The sequence below is a fragment of the Pristis pectinata genome, chromosome 3 (assembly GCF_009764475.1).
Source record: "Pristis pectinata isolate sPriPec2 chromosome 3, sPriPec2.1.pri, whole genome shotgun sequence".
In the NCBI taxonomy this organism is placed as follows: domain Eukaryota; kingdom Metazoa; phylum Chordata; class Chondrichthyes; order Rhinopristiformes; family Pristidae; genus Pristis; species Pristis pectinata.
Window position 1 is genome coordinate 107,042,908 of NC_067407.1, and position 17,625 is coordinate 107,060,532.

The 17,625-nt window shown below is 41.2% G+C and overlaps 1 protein-coding gene across 1 annotated transcript in view; it reads left to right on the forward strand.

Moving 5' to 3' along the window:
* Positions 1 to 17,625, forward strand: part of ppp2r5a (protein phosphatase 2, regulatory subunit B', alpha isoform) — a 127,893-nt gene that overhangs the window by 21,192 nt on the left and 89,076 nt on the right. Inside the window, exon 2 of the mRNA XM_052011882.1 lies at positions 14,391 to 14,587. Within this exon, the coding sequence (XP_051867842.1) occupies positions 14,391 to 14,587 (197 nt within the window). The remainder of the gene's footprint in view (positions 1 to 14,390; positions 14,588 to 17,625) is intronic.

Below are 17,625 nucleotides of genomic sequence, written 5' to 3' on the forward strand. Positions count from 1 at the left end.
AGATCGGAGCTATTGTTGAAACCTCGAACCAGAAGGAGAATGCTGGAAATGACATGTAGATCAGTCAGTTTACTGAGAGAGAAAATCTGACTTAATATCACAGATGGAACTATAATATTAGAGCAGAACCGGCCAGTTTTGATACAAACAGAAGATGCAAGTTACCTGAAATTGTTGAATTTAATGTTGAGCCCTGAAGGTTGAAACGTGCTCATATGGAATATAAAGTGCAGTTCCTCAATCTTGCCTTGAACTTTGCTGTTGTCCTATGAAGAGCAATTGAAGGAACTTGAAATATATTCATTAGAGCTTAGAACAATGAGTGATGATAATCTTCATGAGATTTAAGATCCTGAAGACAAAAAAAAACCCTGCAGATGATGGAATCAGGCACAACATCTCAGCAGGTTGAGCAACATCTGTGGAGGCAAAAGGTATAAGTAAACATTGCGGATCAAGACGCTGCCTTCGGGGAAGGAAGAAGAAAGATCGCCAGTATATATAGTGGTTCAAGAGGGTGGTGAGATATCAAATATCACCAACCAGCCTCTTTGGAGCCAGATGGGAAGGGGATGGTGGACAGATGGAACCAGAAGGGAGGAGGTGAACGAAGAAGAAAACTAGGTGTGTGTGTGTGTGTGTGTGTGTGTGTGTGTGTGTGGGAGGAGAACACCAGGTGGTGAGTTACCCGAGACTGGAAAATTCAGTGTTCATACCATTGAGTTGTAAGCTACCCAAGCAGAATATAATATGTTCCCTTAGAGATCAACAAGGTCATTCCTTTGGACCAATAAGGTCATCTATGTATGGAACCACAGGAGATGGGCAAGGTCCTAAATGGATATTTCTTGTCTATATTTACTGTGGAGAAAGACATGGATGCATGGGAAGTTGGAGAAGTTAATACTGATGTCTTGAAGGGAGTCCACATTGGAGAAGAGGAGGCGCTGGATGCCTTAAAACGTAAAGGTAGATGAATTCACAGGACCTGATCAAGTGCATCCTTGGACACTGTGGGAAGCTAGGCAAGAAATTGCAGAACCCCTTATGGAGATATTTGTATCATCAATAGTGATAGGTGAGGTGCCGGAAGACTGAAGGGTGGCTTATGTTGTGCCTTTTATTTAAGAAGGGCTGCAAGGAAAAGCTTGGAAACGACAGACTTGCGAGCCCATTGTCAGTAGTGGTAAATTATTGGAGGGATTCTGAGACAAGGACTGATTAGGGATATTGGGGATTTGGGAAATCATGTTTCATGAGTTTGATTCAGTTTTTTTGAAGAGATGACCAAGAAAATAGATGAGGGCAGCATCGTAGACCTATTGTCTACATGACCTTTAGCAAGGCTTTTGACAAGGTACTACATGGTGGACTGACCTGGAAGGTAAGCTCACGTGGGATCCAGAGCGAGTTAACCAACGGACTCTGTCTTTACCCTTCGCTGCCTTGGTGAAGCAGCTAACATAATCAAAGACCCCACCCACCCGGGTCATTTTATCTTTTCCACTCTCCCATCAGGCAGAAGATGCAGGAGCCTGAGGGCACATCCCACCAGGCTTAAGGACAGCTTCTATCCCACTGTGATTAGACTATTGAACGGTTCCCTTATACAATGAGATGGACTCTTGACCTCACAAACTACCTTGTTATGACTTTGCACCTTATTGTCTACCTGCACTGCACTTCCTTTGCAGCTGTGACACTTTACTCTGTATTCTGTTATTGTTTTTACCCTCAATGCACTGTGTAATGAATTGATCTGTATGAATGGTATTGCAAGACAAGTTTTTCACTGTACCTTGGTACAAGTGACAATAATAAACTAATACTAATACAAAATTGGCTTGACGGTAGGAGACCGAGGGTGGTGGTAGAGGGTTGTTTTCCAGACTAGAGGCCTGTGACCAGTGGTGTGCTGCAGGAATCAATGCTGGGGCCAGTGTTGTTTGTCATTATATTAATTATTTGGATGAGAATGTAAGTGGCATGATTAGTTAGTTTAGGGATAACACTAAAATTGCTGGTATAGTGGACAGCGAAGAAGATTATCTAAGATTATAACAGGATTCTGATCAACTGGGCTAGTAGGCCAAGGAACGGCAGTTGGAGTTTAATTCAGATAAATGCGAGGTGGGCAGGACTTGCACAGTAAATGGTAGGGCCCTGGGGAATATTGTAGAACAGAGAAACCTAGGAGTTCCTTTAAAATGGTAACACAGATAGACAGGGTGGTGAAGAAGCCATTTGGCATGTTTGCCTTCAGTCAGGATATTTAGTACAGGAGTTGGGACATCATGTTACAGCTGTACAAGACATTGGTAAGGCCACGTTTGGAGTACTGCCTACAGTTTCGGTCGCGCTGCTATAGAAAGGATGTCATTAAGCTGGAAAGATGCAGAGAAGATTCACAAGGATCTTTTCTGTACTTTGAGGGCTTGAGTTATGAGAGCCTGGATAGGCTAGGACTTTTTCCCCTGGAATGTAGGAGGCTGAGGGATGATCTTATCAAGGTTTATAAAATCATGAGTGGAAGCTATCTATAATAAGTGGCTATTCGGCTATTCTGGCTATTCACCTTTATATCTAATATAAAGGTGAATAGCCAGAACCCTTCCCCAGGGTAGGGGGGTCTTAAAACTGGAGGACATAGGTTTAAACTGAGAAGGGAAAGATTTAAAAAGGACCTGAGGGGCAAGATTTTCTCACAGAGGGTGTTGCATATATGGAACAAGCTTCAGAGGAAGTGGTACAATTACAACATTATAAAGGCATTTGGACAGGTATGTGGATAAGAGAGGTTTAGAAGGATATGAACCAAGTGCAGACAAATGGGACTAGTTAGGTTGGGCAACTTGGTCAGCATGGACAAGTTGGGCTGAGGGGGCCTATTCTGGGCTGTATAGCTTAATGACTCTGTTGTTCTTCCAATTTTCATTTGGCCTCACCATAGCAATGGAAATGGCTATGGACAGACAGGTAGGTCAGTGCGGGAGTGGGGAATCAAGGTGACAGTTCCAGGCAGAGCTCAACTGATCCACAAAACAGCTGCCTAGTCTGCGCATGATTTAACCAACATAAAGAAGGCCACATTCCGAGCATTGAATGCAGTAGACCAGGTTGGTGCAGGTGAACCTCTACCTCACCTTGAAGTGCATTTTAGGTCAGTCCATGTCATTTTGACCCATCGGTAATAAAGAAATAATGATAGATTCATTTCAGGATGGTGTGTTTGGAGGAAAACTTGAAAATGGTACCTATTCATTAGTAGGTCTTAATTGCAGTGGTGAACGTTTTTGATTTAGGAAGTGCTGCTGAGGAAATCTTGTTGCATGCTGTGAAATAGGCATTCCCAAACTGTGGTGTTCCTACCCTTAGAAGTTAATAAGATATCTCTGAGTTGTATGTGGGCAAAATTTTGTAATAGTGGTTTGGTATATCAATTATTCTTTTATTTACTAATGTTTTTATGAGACTGCTCAATGAAACTTTAAAGATCTTCATTACATGGTAAACTGTCTTCAAGATGCACCAAACACTGAAACTTTTCCAGTATATTTCAATTCCTCATCATGAATAAGACATTGGTTATGCCGCACTTAGAGTTGTTGCATCTTCAAAGAAAACTTGTTTAATGTGACTTCCCTTCCATAAAATTGTGGTATCATCTTCTTATTACTGAATAATAAGCTGATGAATACCCTTTCTGGTGGAGGTGGATTTTGGAATTTCTCTCTGGCTGGCATATGGGAAGTAAACATAGAACACTGCAGCACAGTACAGGCCCTTGGGCCTACAGTGTTGTGCTGACATTTTATCCTGCTCTAAGATCTATCTAACCCTTCCCTCCCACATAGCCCCCCATTTCTCTATCATTCATGTGTCTATCTAATGTGTCTATATTCTTCACCTGGTGCCACTTCTTTGCTCACTAGAATTATGTTAACTTCTACTGGTACTAGTATAATTTTGCAACATGAATGTACTCCTTCCTTGTTTGGGATCGCTCACGTGGGAATGTTTTAGTGATGGAGGCATTTTGGAATTGCAAATTAAAGTGGATCATTATACTTATTTTTGTCAATAAAGCAAAGAGATTATATTTAGATCATCGCAAAGAGATTATATTTAGATCACCACAAAAGACAAAATTCACACTTCTGATCAGTTATCTGTTGGGAATGTAATGTTACTGAATGTATTCATTCTTAACATCAAACCCTAAACTTAAATTCCTGTGATATAGATGAAGGACAAACTTGAAGATATTTTAGTGCCAAAATAACATCTTTCATTCGTTGGAAGTGTCTCAGATGCTTTACAAAAACATATTGAGCGGATATAGTTCAAAGGAAATATTAGAAATTGTGATTAATGCTGGAAGAGGCCATCCAATTTAGAATAGAATTTCACATACACATATTAGGAGGAAGAAAAAAATCTAGTATTCTACCTTTTGATATTGTCATCCACAGTCCTTTTGAAATTCAATTCTACATGCATTTTCTGTTAATTTGAAAAATTATTCCTTTTGTCATGCAAGTTCAAGTCTGCTCGAGGGATCTGCTAACAGCCTGATTTGTTTGCAATGTGTGTTGCAGGGTAAGATCTGGAATTTTTCCTGAAGTTCCAACTCTGAGGTTTTTCTTCATATTCCTGAAAAAAGGTGGGGGTGGAAGGCTTATTTTCAATATGTGCCTCACCCAAGTGTTTTGATACTGTGAGATTTTTGATCTAATCGGGATATCCTGTCTTTTTATCTGTTTCATGATAGAGACAACTACACAATCTGCCATGTTAAAAGTAATCTGGCAAAATTTACTAGACTTTGTTGAAGAATTAACGTGTATTACGGATAAAGGGAAACCAGTGAATGCAATGTACTTAAATTTTCAAAATACATTTGATAACGTTACTGTGGGAAAACCAAGTCTCAAAATGTAGGAGGTAATATATTGGTGTGAATAGAATATTTGTTGGTTATCAGGAATTAGTGGGTTTCAATGTGTCTTTTGATTGTTGGCAAGATGTAATTAGTGATATGCTTTGGGGATTAGGGCTGGTGCCTCAGCATTTTGTATGAATTCTCTTGGTGGCACAGTGGCACAGCTGCCTCACACCTCCAGTGTTTCGATCCTGACCTCAGGTGCTGTCTATGTGGAGTTTGCACATTCCCCTTGTGAACACGTGAGCTCCACCTGGTGCTCTGGTTTCCTCCTATGTTCCAAAAACATGTATTGTTAGGTTAATTAGAAACAGAGAGGACCTACAGTACAATCCAGGCCCTTCAGCCCACAAAGTTGTGCTGAACATGTCCCTACCTTTAGAAATTACTAGGCTTACCCATAGCCCTCTATTTTTGTAACCTCCATGTACCTATCCAAAAGTCTCTTAAAAGACCCTATCATATCCGCCTCCACCAACGTTGCCGGCAGCCCATGCCACGCACTCACACTCTGAGTAAAAACTTACCCCTGACATCTCCTCTGTACCTACTCCCCAGCACCTTAAACCTGTGTCCATTTGTGGCAACCATTTCAGCCCTGGGAAAAAGCCTCTGACTATCCACACGATTAATGCCTCTTATCATCTTGTACACCTCTATCAGGTCACCTCATTCTCCGTTGTTCCAAGGAGAAAAGGCCGAGTTCAATCAACCTGTTTTCATAAGGCATGCTTCCCGACCAAAGCAACATCCTTGTAAATCTCCTCTGCACCCTTTTTATGGCTTCTACATCCTTCCTGTAGTGACGTGACCAGAACTGAGCACAGTACTCCAAGTGGGGTCTGACCGGGGTCCTATATAGCTGCAACATTACCTCTCAGCTCCTAAATTCAATTCCGCGATTGATGAAGGACAATAGACTGTATGCCTTCTTCACCACGGAGTCAACATGTGTAGCTGCTTTGAGCGTCCTATGGACTCTGACCCCAAGATCCCTCTGATCCTCCACACTGCCAAGAGACTTACCATTAATACTATATTCTGCCATCTTACTTGACCTACCAAAATGAACCTCTTCACACTTATCTGGGTTGAACTCCATCTGCCACTTCTCAGCCCAGTTTTGCATCCTATCTATGTCCCGCTGTAACCTCTGACAGCCCTCCACACTATCCATAACACCTCCAACTTTTGTGTCATCAGCAAACTTACTAACCCATCCCTCCACCTCCTCATCCAGGTCATTTATAAAAATCACGAAGAGTAAGGGTCCCAGAACAGATCCCTGAGGCACACCACTGCAGAATATGACCCGTCAACAACCACTCTTTGCCTTCTGTGGGCAAGCCAGTTCTGGATCCACAAAGCAATGTTCCCTTGGATCCCATGCCGCCTCACTTTCTCAATAAGCCTTGCATGGAGTACCTTATCAAATGCCTTGCTGAAATCCATATACACTACATCTACTGCTCTTCCTTCATCCATGTGTTTAGTCACATCCTCAAAAAATTCAATCAGGCTCGTAAGGCAGGACCTGCCCTTGACAAAGCCATGCTGATTATTCCTAATCATATTATACCTCTCCAAATGTTTATAAATCTTGCCTCTCAGGATCTTCTCCATCAATTTACCAACCACTGAAGTAAGACTCACTGGTCTATAATATCCTGGGCTATCTCTGCTCCCTTTCTTGAATAAAGGAACAACATCCGCAACCTCCAGAACCTCTCCCGTCCCCATTGATGATGCAAAGATCACCGCCAGAGGCTCAGCAATCTCCTCCCTCACCTCCCACAGTAGCCTGGGGTACATCTCATCTGGTCCCAGTGACTTATCCAACTTGATGCTTTCCAAAAGCTCCAGCACATCCTCTTTCTTAATATCTACATGCTCAAGCTTTTCAGTCTGCTGCAAGTCATCACTACAATCACCAAGATCCTTTTCCATAGTGAATACTGAAGTAAAGTATTCGTTAAGTACCTCTGCTATTTCCTCCAGATCGATACACACTTTCCCACTGTTACACTTGATAGGTCCTATTCTTTCACGTCTTATCCTCTTGCTGTTCACATACTTGTAGAATGCCTTGGGGGTTTTCCTTAATCCTGCCCGCCAAGGCCTTCTCATGGCCCCTTCTGGCTCTCATACTTTGCTTCTTAAGCTCCTTCCTGTTAGCCTTATAATCTTCCAGGTCTCTAACATTACCTAGTTCTCTGAACCTTTTGTAAGCTTTTCTTTTCTTCTTGACTAGATTTATTACAGACTTTGTACACCACAGTTCCTATACCCTATCATAACTTCCCTGTCTCATTGGAACATACCTGTGCAGAACTCCGCACAAATATCCCCTGAACATTTGCCACATTTCTTCCTTACTTCTTCCCTGAGAACATCTGTTCCCAATTTAAGCTTCCAATTTCCTGCTTGAGAGCCTCATAATTCCCCTTACTCCAATTAAATGCTTTTTTAACTTGTCTGTTCCTCTCTCTCTCCAATGCTATTGTAAAGGAGATAGAATTATGATCACTGTCTCCAAAATTATCTCCCACTGAGAGATTTGACACCTGACCAGGTTCATTTCCCAATACCAAATCAAGTACAGTCTCTCCTCTTGTAGGCTTATCTACATATTGTCAAGAAACCTTCCTGAACACACCTAACAAACTCCATCCCATCTAAACCCCTTGCTCTGGGGAGATGCCAATTGATATTTGGAAAATTATAATCTCCCATCACGACAACTCTGTTATTATCACACCTTTGCAGGATCTGTTTCCCTATCTGCTCCTCGATATCCCTGTTACTATTGGGTGGCCTATATATAAAAAAAACACCCAGTAAAGTTATTGACCCCTTCCTGTTCCTAACCTCTACCCACAGAGACTCCCGTAGACAATCCCTCCATGATGTCCACCTTTTCTGCAGCCGTGACACTATCTCTGATCGACAGTGCCACGCCCCCACCTCTTTTGCCTCCCTCCCTGTCCTTTCTGAAACATTAATTGCCCAGTGTAAATTACCCCCAGTGTGTAGGTGAGTGATAGAATCTGAGGGAAGTTGGAAATGTAGGAAGAATAAATTAGGATTAGTGGAAATTGGTGCTTGTGTGGATTCAATGGACTGGTGGCCTATATCCATGCTGTATGACAATATTGACTTGGAAGAAGGCACTGAAGGTCCAGCTGCTAAATTTGCTGATGATACACAGATAAGAAAGTTGCTTGCAAAGAGGACATAAAGCTGCAGAAGGATGTAGGTTAAATGTGTGGGCAAAGATTTGGAACATAATATGGAAAATGTGAAATTGTCAAAGCATATTATTTTAATTGGTGAGAATTTGCAGAGCACTGAGTTGGAAAGGGATCTCGGTTTCCTAATGTATAATTCACAATGGGCTATAGTAAAGTTACAGCAAGTAATTTGGAAAGCTAACAACATTATCATTTATTGCAAGGAGAATTGATTAGAAAAGTAGAGAGGTTCTGCTTCAGTTATGTGTACAATATTTATCTTATTCAAGATTGAATGTAAATACATTGGGAATAGTTCATAGAAGGTTTATTAGATTAATACTTGATATGGGTTACCTTATGAGAAGCGCTTGAGGTGACTTGATTGAAATGTACTTGGTCTTAAAGGGTCTTGCCATGATGGATATAGGGAGGATATTTCCACATAGTGACTCCTACTTCTAGATTTTCCTATTCTAAAGAAAAAAGTGTCACCATTTAAGATGGCGATGAAGCAAGATTTTTTTCCTGAGGGTCGTGGGTTTCTGAAACACTTCATCAGAGGGTGGTGAAAATGGAATCTTTTGAATATTTTCAAAATATAGAGAAGAGGTAGGTAGATTATTAATTTTAAAAATGTGGGGTGAAAGATTACGGGGTATATGCTAATGTGAAGTTTTGGCTACATTTGGATTGACCATAATCTTATTGAATGGCAAAGCAGGTTTGAGAGACTGAATTGCCTACTTGTGTTCCTAATTCAGAATCAGGTTTATTATCACTGACAGATGTTGTGAAATTTGTTGTTTTGCGGCAGCAATACAGTGCAAGACATAAAAAATACTATGTTACAAAAACAAATAAATAGTGCTAAAGAGGAATAATGAGGTAGTGTTCATGGATTGTTCAGAAATCATATGGAAAGTTTTGCTGATACTTTCACTCGTGAGTGGGTAAGGTATTGATAATTTGAGGTTGAACCATGCAAGGCTATATGGTTTACACACTGATGCAAGGATTTAAAAATGATGGTTCTTGATGAAAATTAAGCCAATTATTTTTCCTTTATATTTTTTCCTTCCAAGCACCTCTTAGAGCATCTTGAAGTACCTTTTGTTAAGTTATGTATTCTTATTCAATTACTATTAATACATTAAAACTATTATGTATATGAGGATTGCATGCTAGCTTTTCACCTAAGTTATTAAAACCACGTTGTTTTCCATAGATTTAAGTTCTTTGAAGTGATGGAGGGGGTCAATGCTGTGAATCTGTACTTTCCAAAGGCATTTGATGAGGTGCCACATGTTGACTGTTAGCAAAATTGGGTTGTTCGAGATCATGGTTTTGACAGAATAAATGAAGAGAAATTAGCTGCAGAAGTGTCTGTAATCAAAGGACACTGATTTAAAGTAGTTGGTGAAAGAACCAGAAGACATCAGGAAATACTTTTGATGTGGCAAGTTGTGCCTGAAAGGGTGGTATGAGCAGACTGAATAATGTCAGCACTAATTTCCGAGAAGGAATTTGATTAATACTCTGAAGGGGAAAATTTGCAGGATTGTGGGGAAGGAGTAGCAAAATGGAACTAACTAGAGAGCTTGACCACAGGTATGAAGAGCAAAGTTGATTGTTTATACTGTATTATGTCATGATTATATAAAAGACAAAAAAATCAATTGATGCTATGCATTGATGTTGCAATGACTCCCAAATATATCAACCACTAGATAAGAAAAGCAAAACTACTCGCAGTAATCCAAATGAAGTTTCTCCAAAGACTACCCTTACTTTTGTTCTTCGGTATCCTTGATGTAAAGACCATTATGCTGATTTTTGCAGGGTTTAAGGTATTAAATCAAACTTAACTGATGATTCTTGGCTTGGCCCTTTGAATAACTCCAAGGCTCAGAAATTCTACCTCTCACGAGGCCAAAAATGTTCTGCATGGTTTAATTTTCTCTAATTTCTTGCCACTGGGTAAAGTGGAGAGTTAAAGGGACTAATGGTGGAAGATGGTTCGATTTGTCCATATGAATTAGTATCAGACTGTCTCAGGAACTTTGAATGAAGTTTCCATCATGTCAATTGCATACAAAACTTCAAAAAGTTATTTGCAGGCATGGAATTGCAGTCCTGTGTGCAGAACTATTAAGAAATTTATATAGGACAAAATGACATCTGGAGTACAAACAATAGTGCTGTTATGTGGGTAAAATGTAATTGTTTTTTACAGGTGTACAGGTCACTTAACATTTCTGATGAAAGTAGTTAAATATATCAAAAGGGAGAAAATATTTTAAGTTTTTTTTCCTCTCTGGGGGCTATATCAATTTTTAAGCAATAGTGTATGAACCATGATTGAATCTAATCAAAAGACTTGAGGGTCTGAATGGCTGACTCCATTCCTACATTCCCAAAACTCAAAAATCTTTTTTTTTAAAGAGATAGACTGGTTAAGACTTTCACAAATTTTTTTCAATGGTGAATAAAAGATCAGTGTCCCTGGTGACTATTCCTGTGGAAAGGATGTTCAGCTGCAGCTCCTGACTGACCACATTGACTGGCTGGAGCTGCAGCTAGGCTCGGGAGCATTCATGATGCTGAGGGCGTCATAGACAGGAGCTTTAGTGAGGTGGTCACAACCAAGGTGCAGGCAACAGCTAGTTGGGTGAACACCAGTAAAGACAGATTGAGTAGACAGATTCCCTAGCGGCCATACCCCTTTCTAACAAGTATCTTGTTTTGGATTCTGTTGGGGAGGGGGGTGCGAGATGGCTTTTGAGGAGAGTTGCAACTGCAACCAGATTTGTGGCATAATGACTGGCTCTGATGTACAGCAGGGGAGGGTGGAGTCCAGAGAGCTGTAGTGATAAGAGACTTGATAGTTTAGGGGACAGTCAGGAGATTCTGTGGCTGCAAACAAGACTTCAGGAGGCGGGACCCAAAACTGTAGTGTGGCAGATGGGCAAGTTGAGGTGAATATAAATGTTAAAATGTGCAAGTTCAGTAGACAGGACAGGCAGGGGCAAGATGGAGTGAGGAAGGTCAGATAGGCTAAACTGCATTTGTTTTAATGCAAGAAACTTGACAGGTAAGGCAGATGAACTTGGGTCATGGATTGGTGTGTGGGACTGGGATATTATGGTCATAAACGAAACATAGTTGAGGGACGGGCATGACTCGCAGCTCATTGTTCCAGGATATAGATGCTACAGGCATAATAGAGGTGAAAGGAGGGGGAGTTAAGTTTTTGATTAGGGAGAACATTACAACAGTACTTAGAGAAGATATTCTTGGGGGAACTTAGAAATAAGAAGGTGGCAATTATCTTCATGGGATTGTATTATAGGCCCTCAAATAATCAGTGGGAATTAGATCACAGAGAGCTGAAAGAATAATGAGGTTTATACTAGGTGACTTCAACTTTCCTTGTGGACTGGGACTACCATAGTGGCAGAATTTGTTAAATGTGGCCTGGAGAGTTTTTTTTCAAACCATATGTCGATGGCTGTTAGGGGAGAGGGCAACACTCAACCTCCTATTGGGAAATGAAGTTGGGCAAATGGCTGAAGTGCCAATGGGGAGCACTTTGGGATCTGTGACCAAAATTCTTATATTAGTTTTAAAATAGTTATGGAAGAAGATAGGACTGGTCCACAAATTAAGATCCTAAATTGGGGCAAAACAGATTTTGAAGGCATTAGACAAGAACTTGCCAACATTGAATGGGAGAGGCTGCTCGTGGGTAAAGGGATGCCTGGCAAGTGGAAGACTTTTAAAAGTAAGATGGGAAGAGTTCAGAGAATCAGATTCAGGTTTATTTTCACCAGCATATTGCTGCTCAAATGAAGGGCAAAGCAGCAGAATTATGGAAACCTGGTTTGAGGTATATTGAGGCATAGGTCAGAAAAAAGAAAGTAGCAAATGTCAGGTAAATGCAGCTTGGATCAAGTAAATCCATTGCGGAGTACAAGACATGTAGGAGTACATGTAAGAGGGGGGATCAGGAGGGCAAAAAAGAGGACTTGAGATGGCTTTGGCAGATAAGGTAAAGGAGAATTCTAAGAGATTCTACAAGTGTATTAGGAGCAAAAGGGTAACGAGGAAAAGAATAGGTCTCCTTAAGGATCAATGTGGTCATTTATGTGTGGAGCCATAGCAGATGGGTGGGGTGTAAAATGAATCCCATGTCTGTGTGGGTTTCCTTCGGGTGCTCCAGTTTCTTCCCACATTGCAAAAAGATGTACGGGTAGGTTAATTTGGGTTTAAAATGGGTGGCGCAGACTCGTTGGGCCGGAAGGTCCTGTTACCACGCTGTAAATAAAATATAAAAAAAAATTTCTTCTCTGTATTTGCAGTGCAGAAGGTCAAGGAAGCTAAGGAATTAAGGCAAATGAATGATGATATATTGGAACATAACCATGTTACAACAGAGGAGGTGCTGGTGGTCTTGAGGCAGAGTAAGATTGTTCAATCCCCAGGGCCTGATCAGTTGCATCCTAGGACATTGTGGGAAGCTAGGGAAGAAACTGTAGGGGCCCTTGCAGAGAAATTTACATAGTCTTTAGGCACGGGTGAGGTACTGGAAGACCAGAGGATGGCAAATGTTGTGCCTGTTATTTAAGAAGGGCTGCAAGAATGAGCCAGGGAACTACAGATGGATGAACCCAACATCAGTGGTGGGAAAGTTACAGTAGGGGATTCTGAGGGACGGGATCTACCAGCATCTGGAAAGGCAAGGATTGATAGGGAATAGTCAGCATGGCTTTGTGCGTGAGAAATCGTGTCTCTCAAAATCAATTTGAGTTTTTTTTTGAAGAGGTAACAAAGAAGATTGAGAGCAGATCGGTAGACATTGCCTGCATGGCCTTTAGCGAGGCCTGTGACAAGGTCCTGCATGGCAGGTTAGTCAGGAAAGTTAGATCACATGGGATCCAGGCTGAGCTAACAATTGAATGCAAAATTGGCTTGGTGGAAGGAGATAGAGGGTGGTAATGGAGGGTTGTTATTCAGGTTGGAGGCCTGTGACCACTGGTATGCCATAGGGATTGGTGCTGGATCCACTGTTCTTTGTCATCTGTATTAACAATTTGGATGAGAATGTGGTTGGTATGGTTAGTAAGTCTGCAGATGACACCAAAATTGGTGATGTAGTGGAGAAGGTTATCTGAGATTCCGACAGAATCTAGGCGAACTGGGGAAGTGGGCCATGGAATGGCAGATGGAATTTAACTCTGACAAGTGTGAGCTGTTGCATTTTGGTAAGTTCAGCCAGGGCAGGACTTGCACAGTAAATAATAGGGCCCCGGAGAGAATTGTAGAACAGAGACAGAGGGATATGGGTACATAGTTCCCTGAAAGTGGTAACACAGGTAGACAGGATGGTGAATAAGACCTTTGGCATGCTTGCCTTCATTGGTCAGGGCATTGAGTACAGGAGTTGAGGCCTCATGTGGCAACTGTACAAGTCATTGGTGAGACCACACTTGGAGTATTGTGTGCGGTTCTGGTTGCCCAGCTATAGGAAGGATATCATTAAGCTGGAAAAGGTGCAGAAAAGATTCACAAGGATGTTACTAGAACTTGAGGGCTTGAGCTGTAAGGAGAGGCAGGATAGACTAGGAATTTTTTTCCCCTGAAGTGTAGGAGGCTCAGCAGTGATGTCATAGAGGTATATAAAATCATGAAGAGTACACAAAGTCACAGTCTTTTTACCCAGGGTAAGGGTGGACGTAAATTTAAGGTGAGAGAGGAAAGGTTTAAAAGGGACCTGAAGGCAACTTTTTCACACAGATGGTAGTACGTATCTGGAATGAGCTGCCAGAGGAAACTGTGCCATGTTTAAAAGACATTTGGACAGGTACATGGATGGAAATGTCTTGGAGGGATATGGGCCAAATGCAGGCAAATGGGACAAGCTGGGATTGACATCTTGATCAATGTGGACAAGTAGGGCCTAAGGGCCTGTTTCTGTGCTGTATAACTATGACTCTGTCGAATGGGGACCAATGTGAATCAGAAGCTATAGATTTTTCACCTACCCTCATTAATACAGAAGATGTTTGTAAAGTGTAGTTATTTTTTGACTAATCATAATTTTTTGTAACAATAATAGAAATCCTTGTGCTTTGCACATCAATGAAAATTGTAAGAGTAGTTTTAATGTTGAAGAATGAAATATAAACGTATATTATCTCTCTTTCTTTCTTTCACAGATGCTCCAAATGCTGAACAGCATGATCTCTTCTGTCAGAAACTACAGCAATGCTGTGTTATTTTTGATTTCATGGACTCAGTTACAGACCTAAAGAGCAAAGAGGTCAAAAGGGCAACACTGAATGAATTGGTGGATTTCCTCACATCCAATAGAGGTGTGCTTCTTGAACCAGTCTATCCTGAAATAGTGAGAATGGTACGTGATAAGTGCCCATTATTTAGTGTTTTGTTTTGTGTGAGGTCATCTTTCACTGGGGGGAAAAAAACTACTATAAGTAGATGTTGATAGGAAAGAGACTTAATAAAGTGCAAATTGTTAAGAGCATATCAGATACTTTGAGATCCACAATTACAGAATACAACTCTACAGTGTATCTGTTTTAAAACCCAAGTTATGAAATCGGTACTTGTGTGTTCCTAGAGTTCCGTGTTTTGTTTGAATCCAGGAAAAAAACCTGTTTGATTAACAAAGGTGAACCATTCCTTCTTGTCCTCCTCAACCACTGACATAGTCTGCAACCTTTGACATGTTTGACACCATCCACTTCCTACACCTCTCCACTGTTGTCCAATGTTACTACACATTTTTGATTCCCTTTTTAATCTGTATAGTTGTAACCCAAGAAACACCTGAACTAAATTCTCTTCCTACTGGTACAGAGTTCTGGAAACTTTCTCCCAATTAAATATTAAAAAGATCAAACCATGACACACAGTTCTGCAATTGCTGGAATCTGAAGCGATACACAAAAAGTACTGGAGGAACTCAGCAGGTCAGGCAGCATCTACGGAGGAAAATAAACAGTCAACATTTCAGGCCAAGACCCTTCATCAGTACTGGAAAGGAAGAGGGCAGAAGCCAGAATAAGAAGGTGGAGGGGAAGGGGAGGAGCACTAACAGACAGGTGATTCCAGGTGATAGCCAAGTCCAGGTGAGAGGGGGAAGGTAGGTGGGTGGGGGAAGGAAGATGTAATAAGCTAAGAGGTGATGGGTAGAAGAGGCAAAGGGCTGAAGAAGGAGGAATCTGGTGGGAGAGGGCAGCGGACCATGGAATTAAAGATGGAGGAGAAGAGGTTGGCAGGTCATCTAGGCAGGGAGAGGGAGCCACAGGAATAAGGAAAGACAAAGGAGTTGGAGGGTGGGGGAGGACAAAGAAGGGGTGGGGTCACCGGAAGTTGGAGAAATCAATGTTGAGGCCATGGGTTGGAGACTCTCAAAGTGGAATATGAGGTGTTATTCCTCCAACCTATATGACCATCTATTCACTTCATTTACATTTCCCAATTAATCTCGTATCTTGGCTTATCTGTTGGTGAGATCCTTAAGTATCGTATCTAGTATGATACAGTGGCATGCGAAAGTTCAGGCACCCTTGGTCAAAATTTCTGTTACTGTGAATAGCTAAGCGAGTAAAAGATGACCCGATTTCCAAAAGGCATAAAGTTAAAGATGACACATTTCTTTAATATCTTAAGCAAGATTACTTTTTTTTTATTTCCATCTTTTACAGTTTCAAAATAACAAAAAAGGAAAAGGGCCCGAAGCAAAAGTTCGGGCACCCTGCATGCTCAGTACTTAGTAACACCGCTTTTGGCAAGTATCACGGCTTGTAAATGCTTTCTGTATCCAGCTAAGAGTCTTTCATTTCTCGTTTGGGGGATTTTTGCCCATTCTTCCTTGCAAAAGGCTTCTAGTTCTGAGAGATTCTTGGGCCATCTTGCATGCACTGCTCTTTTGAGGTCTATCCACAGATTTGCAATGATGTTTAGGTCAAGGGACTGTGAGGGCCATGGCAAAACCTTCAGCTTGTGCCTCTTGATGTAGTCCATTGTGGATTTTGAGGTGTGTTTAGGATCATTATCCTGTTGTAGAAGCCATCCTCTTCATCTTCAGCTTTTTATTTTTACAGACAGTGTGATGTTTGCTTCCAGAATTTGCTGGTATTTAATTGAATTCATTCTTCCCTCTACCAGTGAAATGTTCCCCGTGCCACTGGCTGCAACACAAGCCCAAAGCATGATCGATCCACCCCCGTGCTTAACAGTTGGAGAGGTGTTCTTTTCATAAAATTCTGCACCTTTTTTTCTCCAAACTTTCCTGCATCCTCACCACAAAATTCAGGGTCAGAAGTTTGCAAAGGAACATCTAAACAAGCGTGATGCATTTTGGAAACAAGTCCTGTGGACTGATGAAGTTAAAATAGGACTGTTTGGCCGCAATGAGCAAAGCTATGTTTGGAGAAAAAAGGGTGCAGAATTTCATGAAAAGAACACCTCTCCAACTGTTATGCACGGGGGGTGGATCGATCATCCTTTGGGCTTGTGTTGCAGCCAGTGGCACGGGGAACATTTCACTGGTAGAGGGAAGAATGAATTCAATTAAATACCAGCAAATTCTGGAAGCAAACATCACACTGTCTGTAAAAAAAAAAGCTGAAGATGAAGAGGATGGCTTCTACAGCAGGATAACGATCCTAAACACACCTCAAAATCCACAATGGACTACATCAAGAGTCACAAGCTGAAGGTCTTGCCATGGCCCTCACAGTCCCTTGACCTAAACATCATTGCAAATCTGTGGATAGACCTCAAAAGAGCAGTGCATGCAAGATGGCCCAAGAATCTCTCAGAACTAGAAGCCTTTTGCAAGGAAGAATGGGCACATCCCCCAAAAGAGAAATGAAAGACTCTTAGCTGGCTACAGAAAGCATTTACAAGCTGATACTTGCCAAAAGCGGTGTTACTAAGTACTGAGCATGCAGGGTGCCCGAACTTTTGCTTCGTGCCCTTATCCTTTGTTATTTTGAAACTGTAAAAGATGGAAATAAAAAAAAGTAATCTTGCTTAAAGTATTAAAGAAATGTGTCATCTTTAACTTTATGCCTTTTGGAAATTGGGTCATCTTTTACTCGCTTAGCTATTCACAGTAACAGAAATTTTGACCAGGGGTGCCTAAACTTTTGCATGCCACTGTATTACTATCTATAAACCTAACTGTTCCAATGATTGCAGTTTTCATCAATTTCTACTCCCCCATCACTCATTTGTTTGTTTACCAATATTAGCTGCCAGTTGAACAGGGTTGTAACTTTAATATTTTTATTCCAGTTTTGGTTACCATGGTCTTTATTTTATTAAACCTCCTGCACTCCTATTGTGCTCCAAGATATTTCTGCAGATTGGTTAAGTCTCAGTTCCCAGGGAGCAAGTTGGGCATTGGCTAAGGAATGAAAT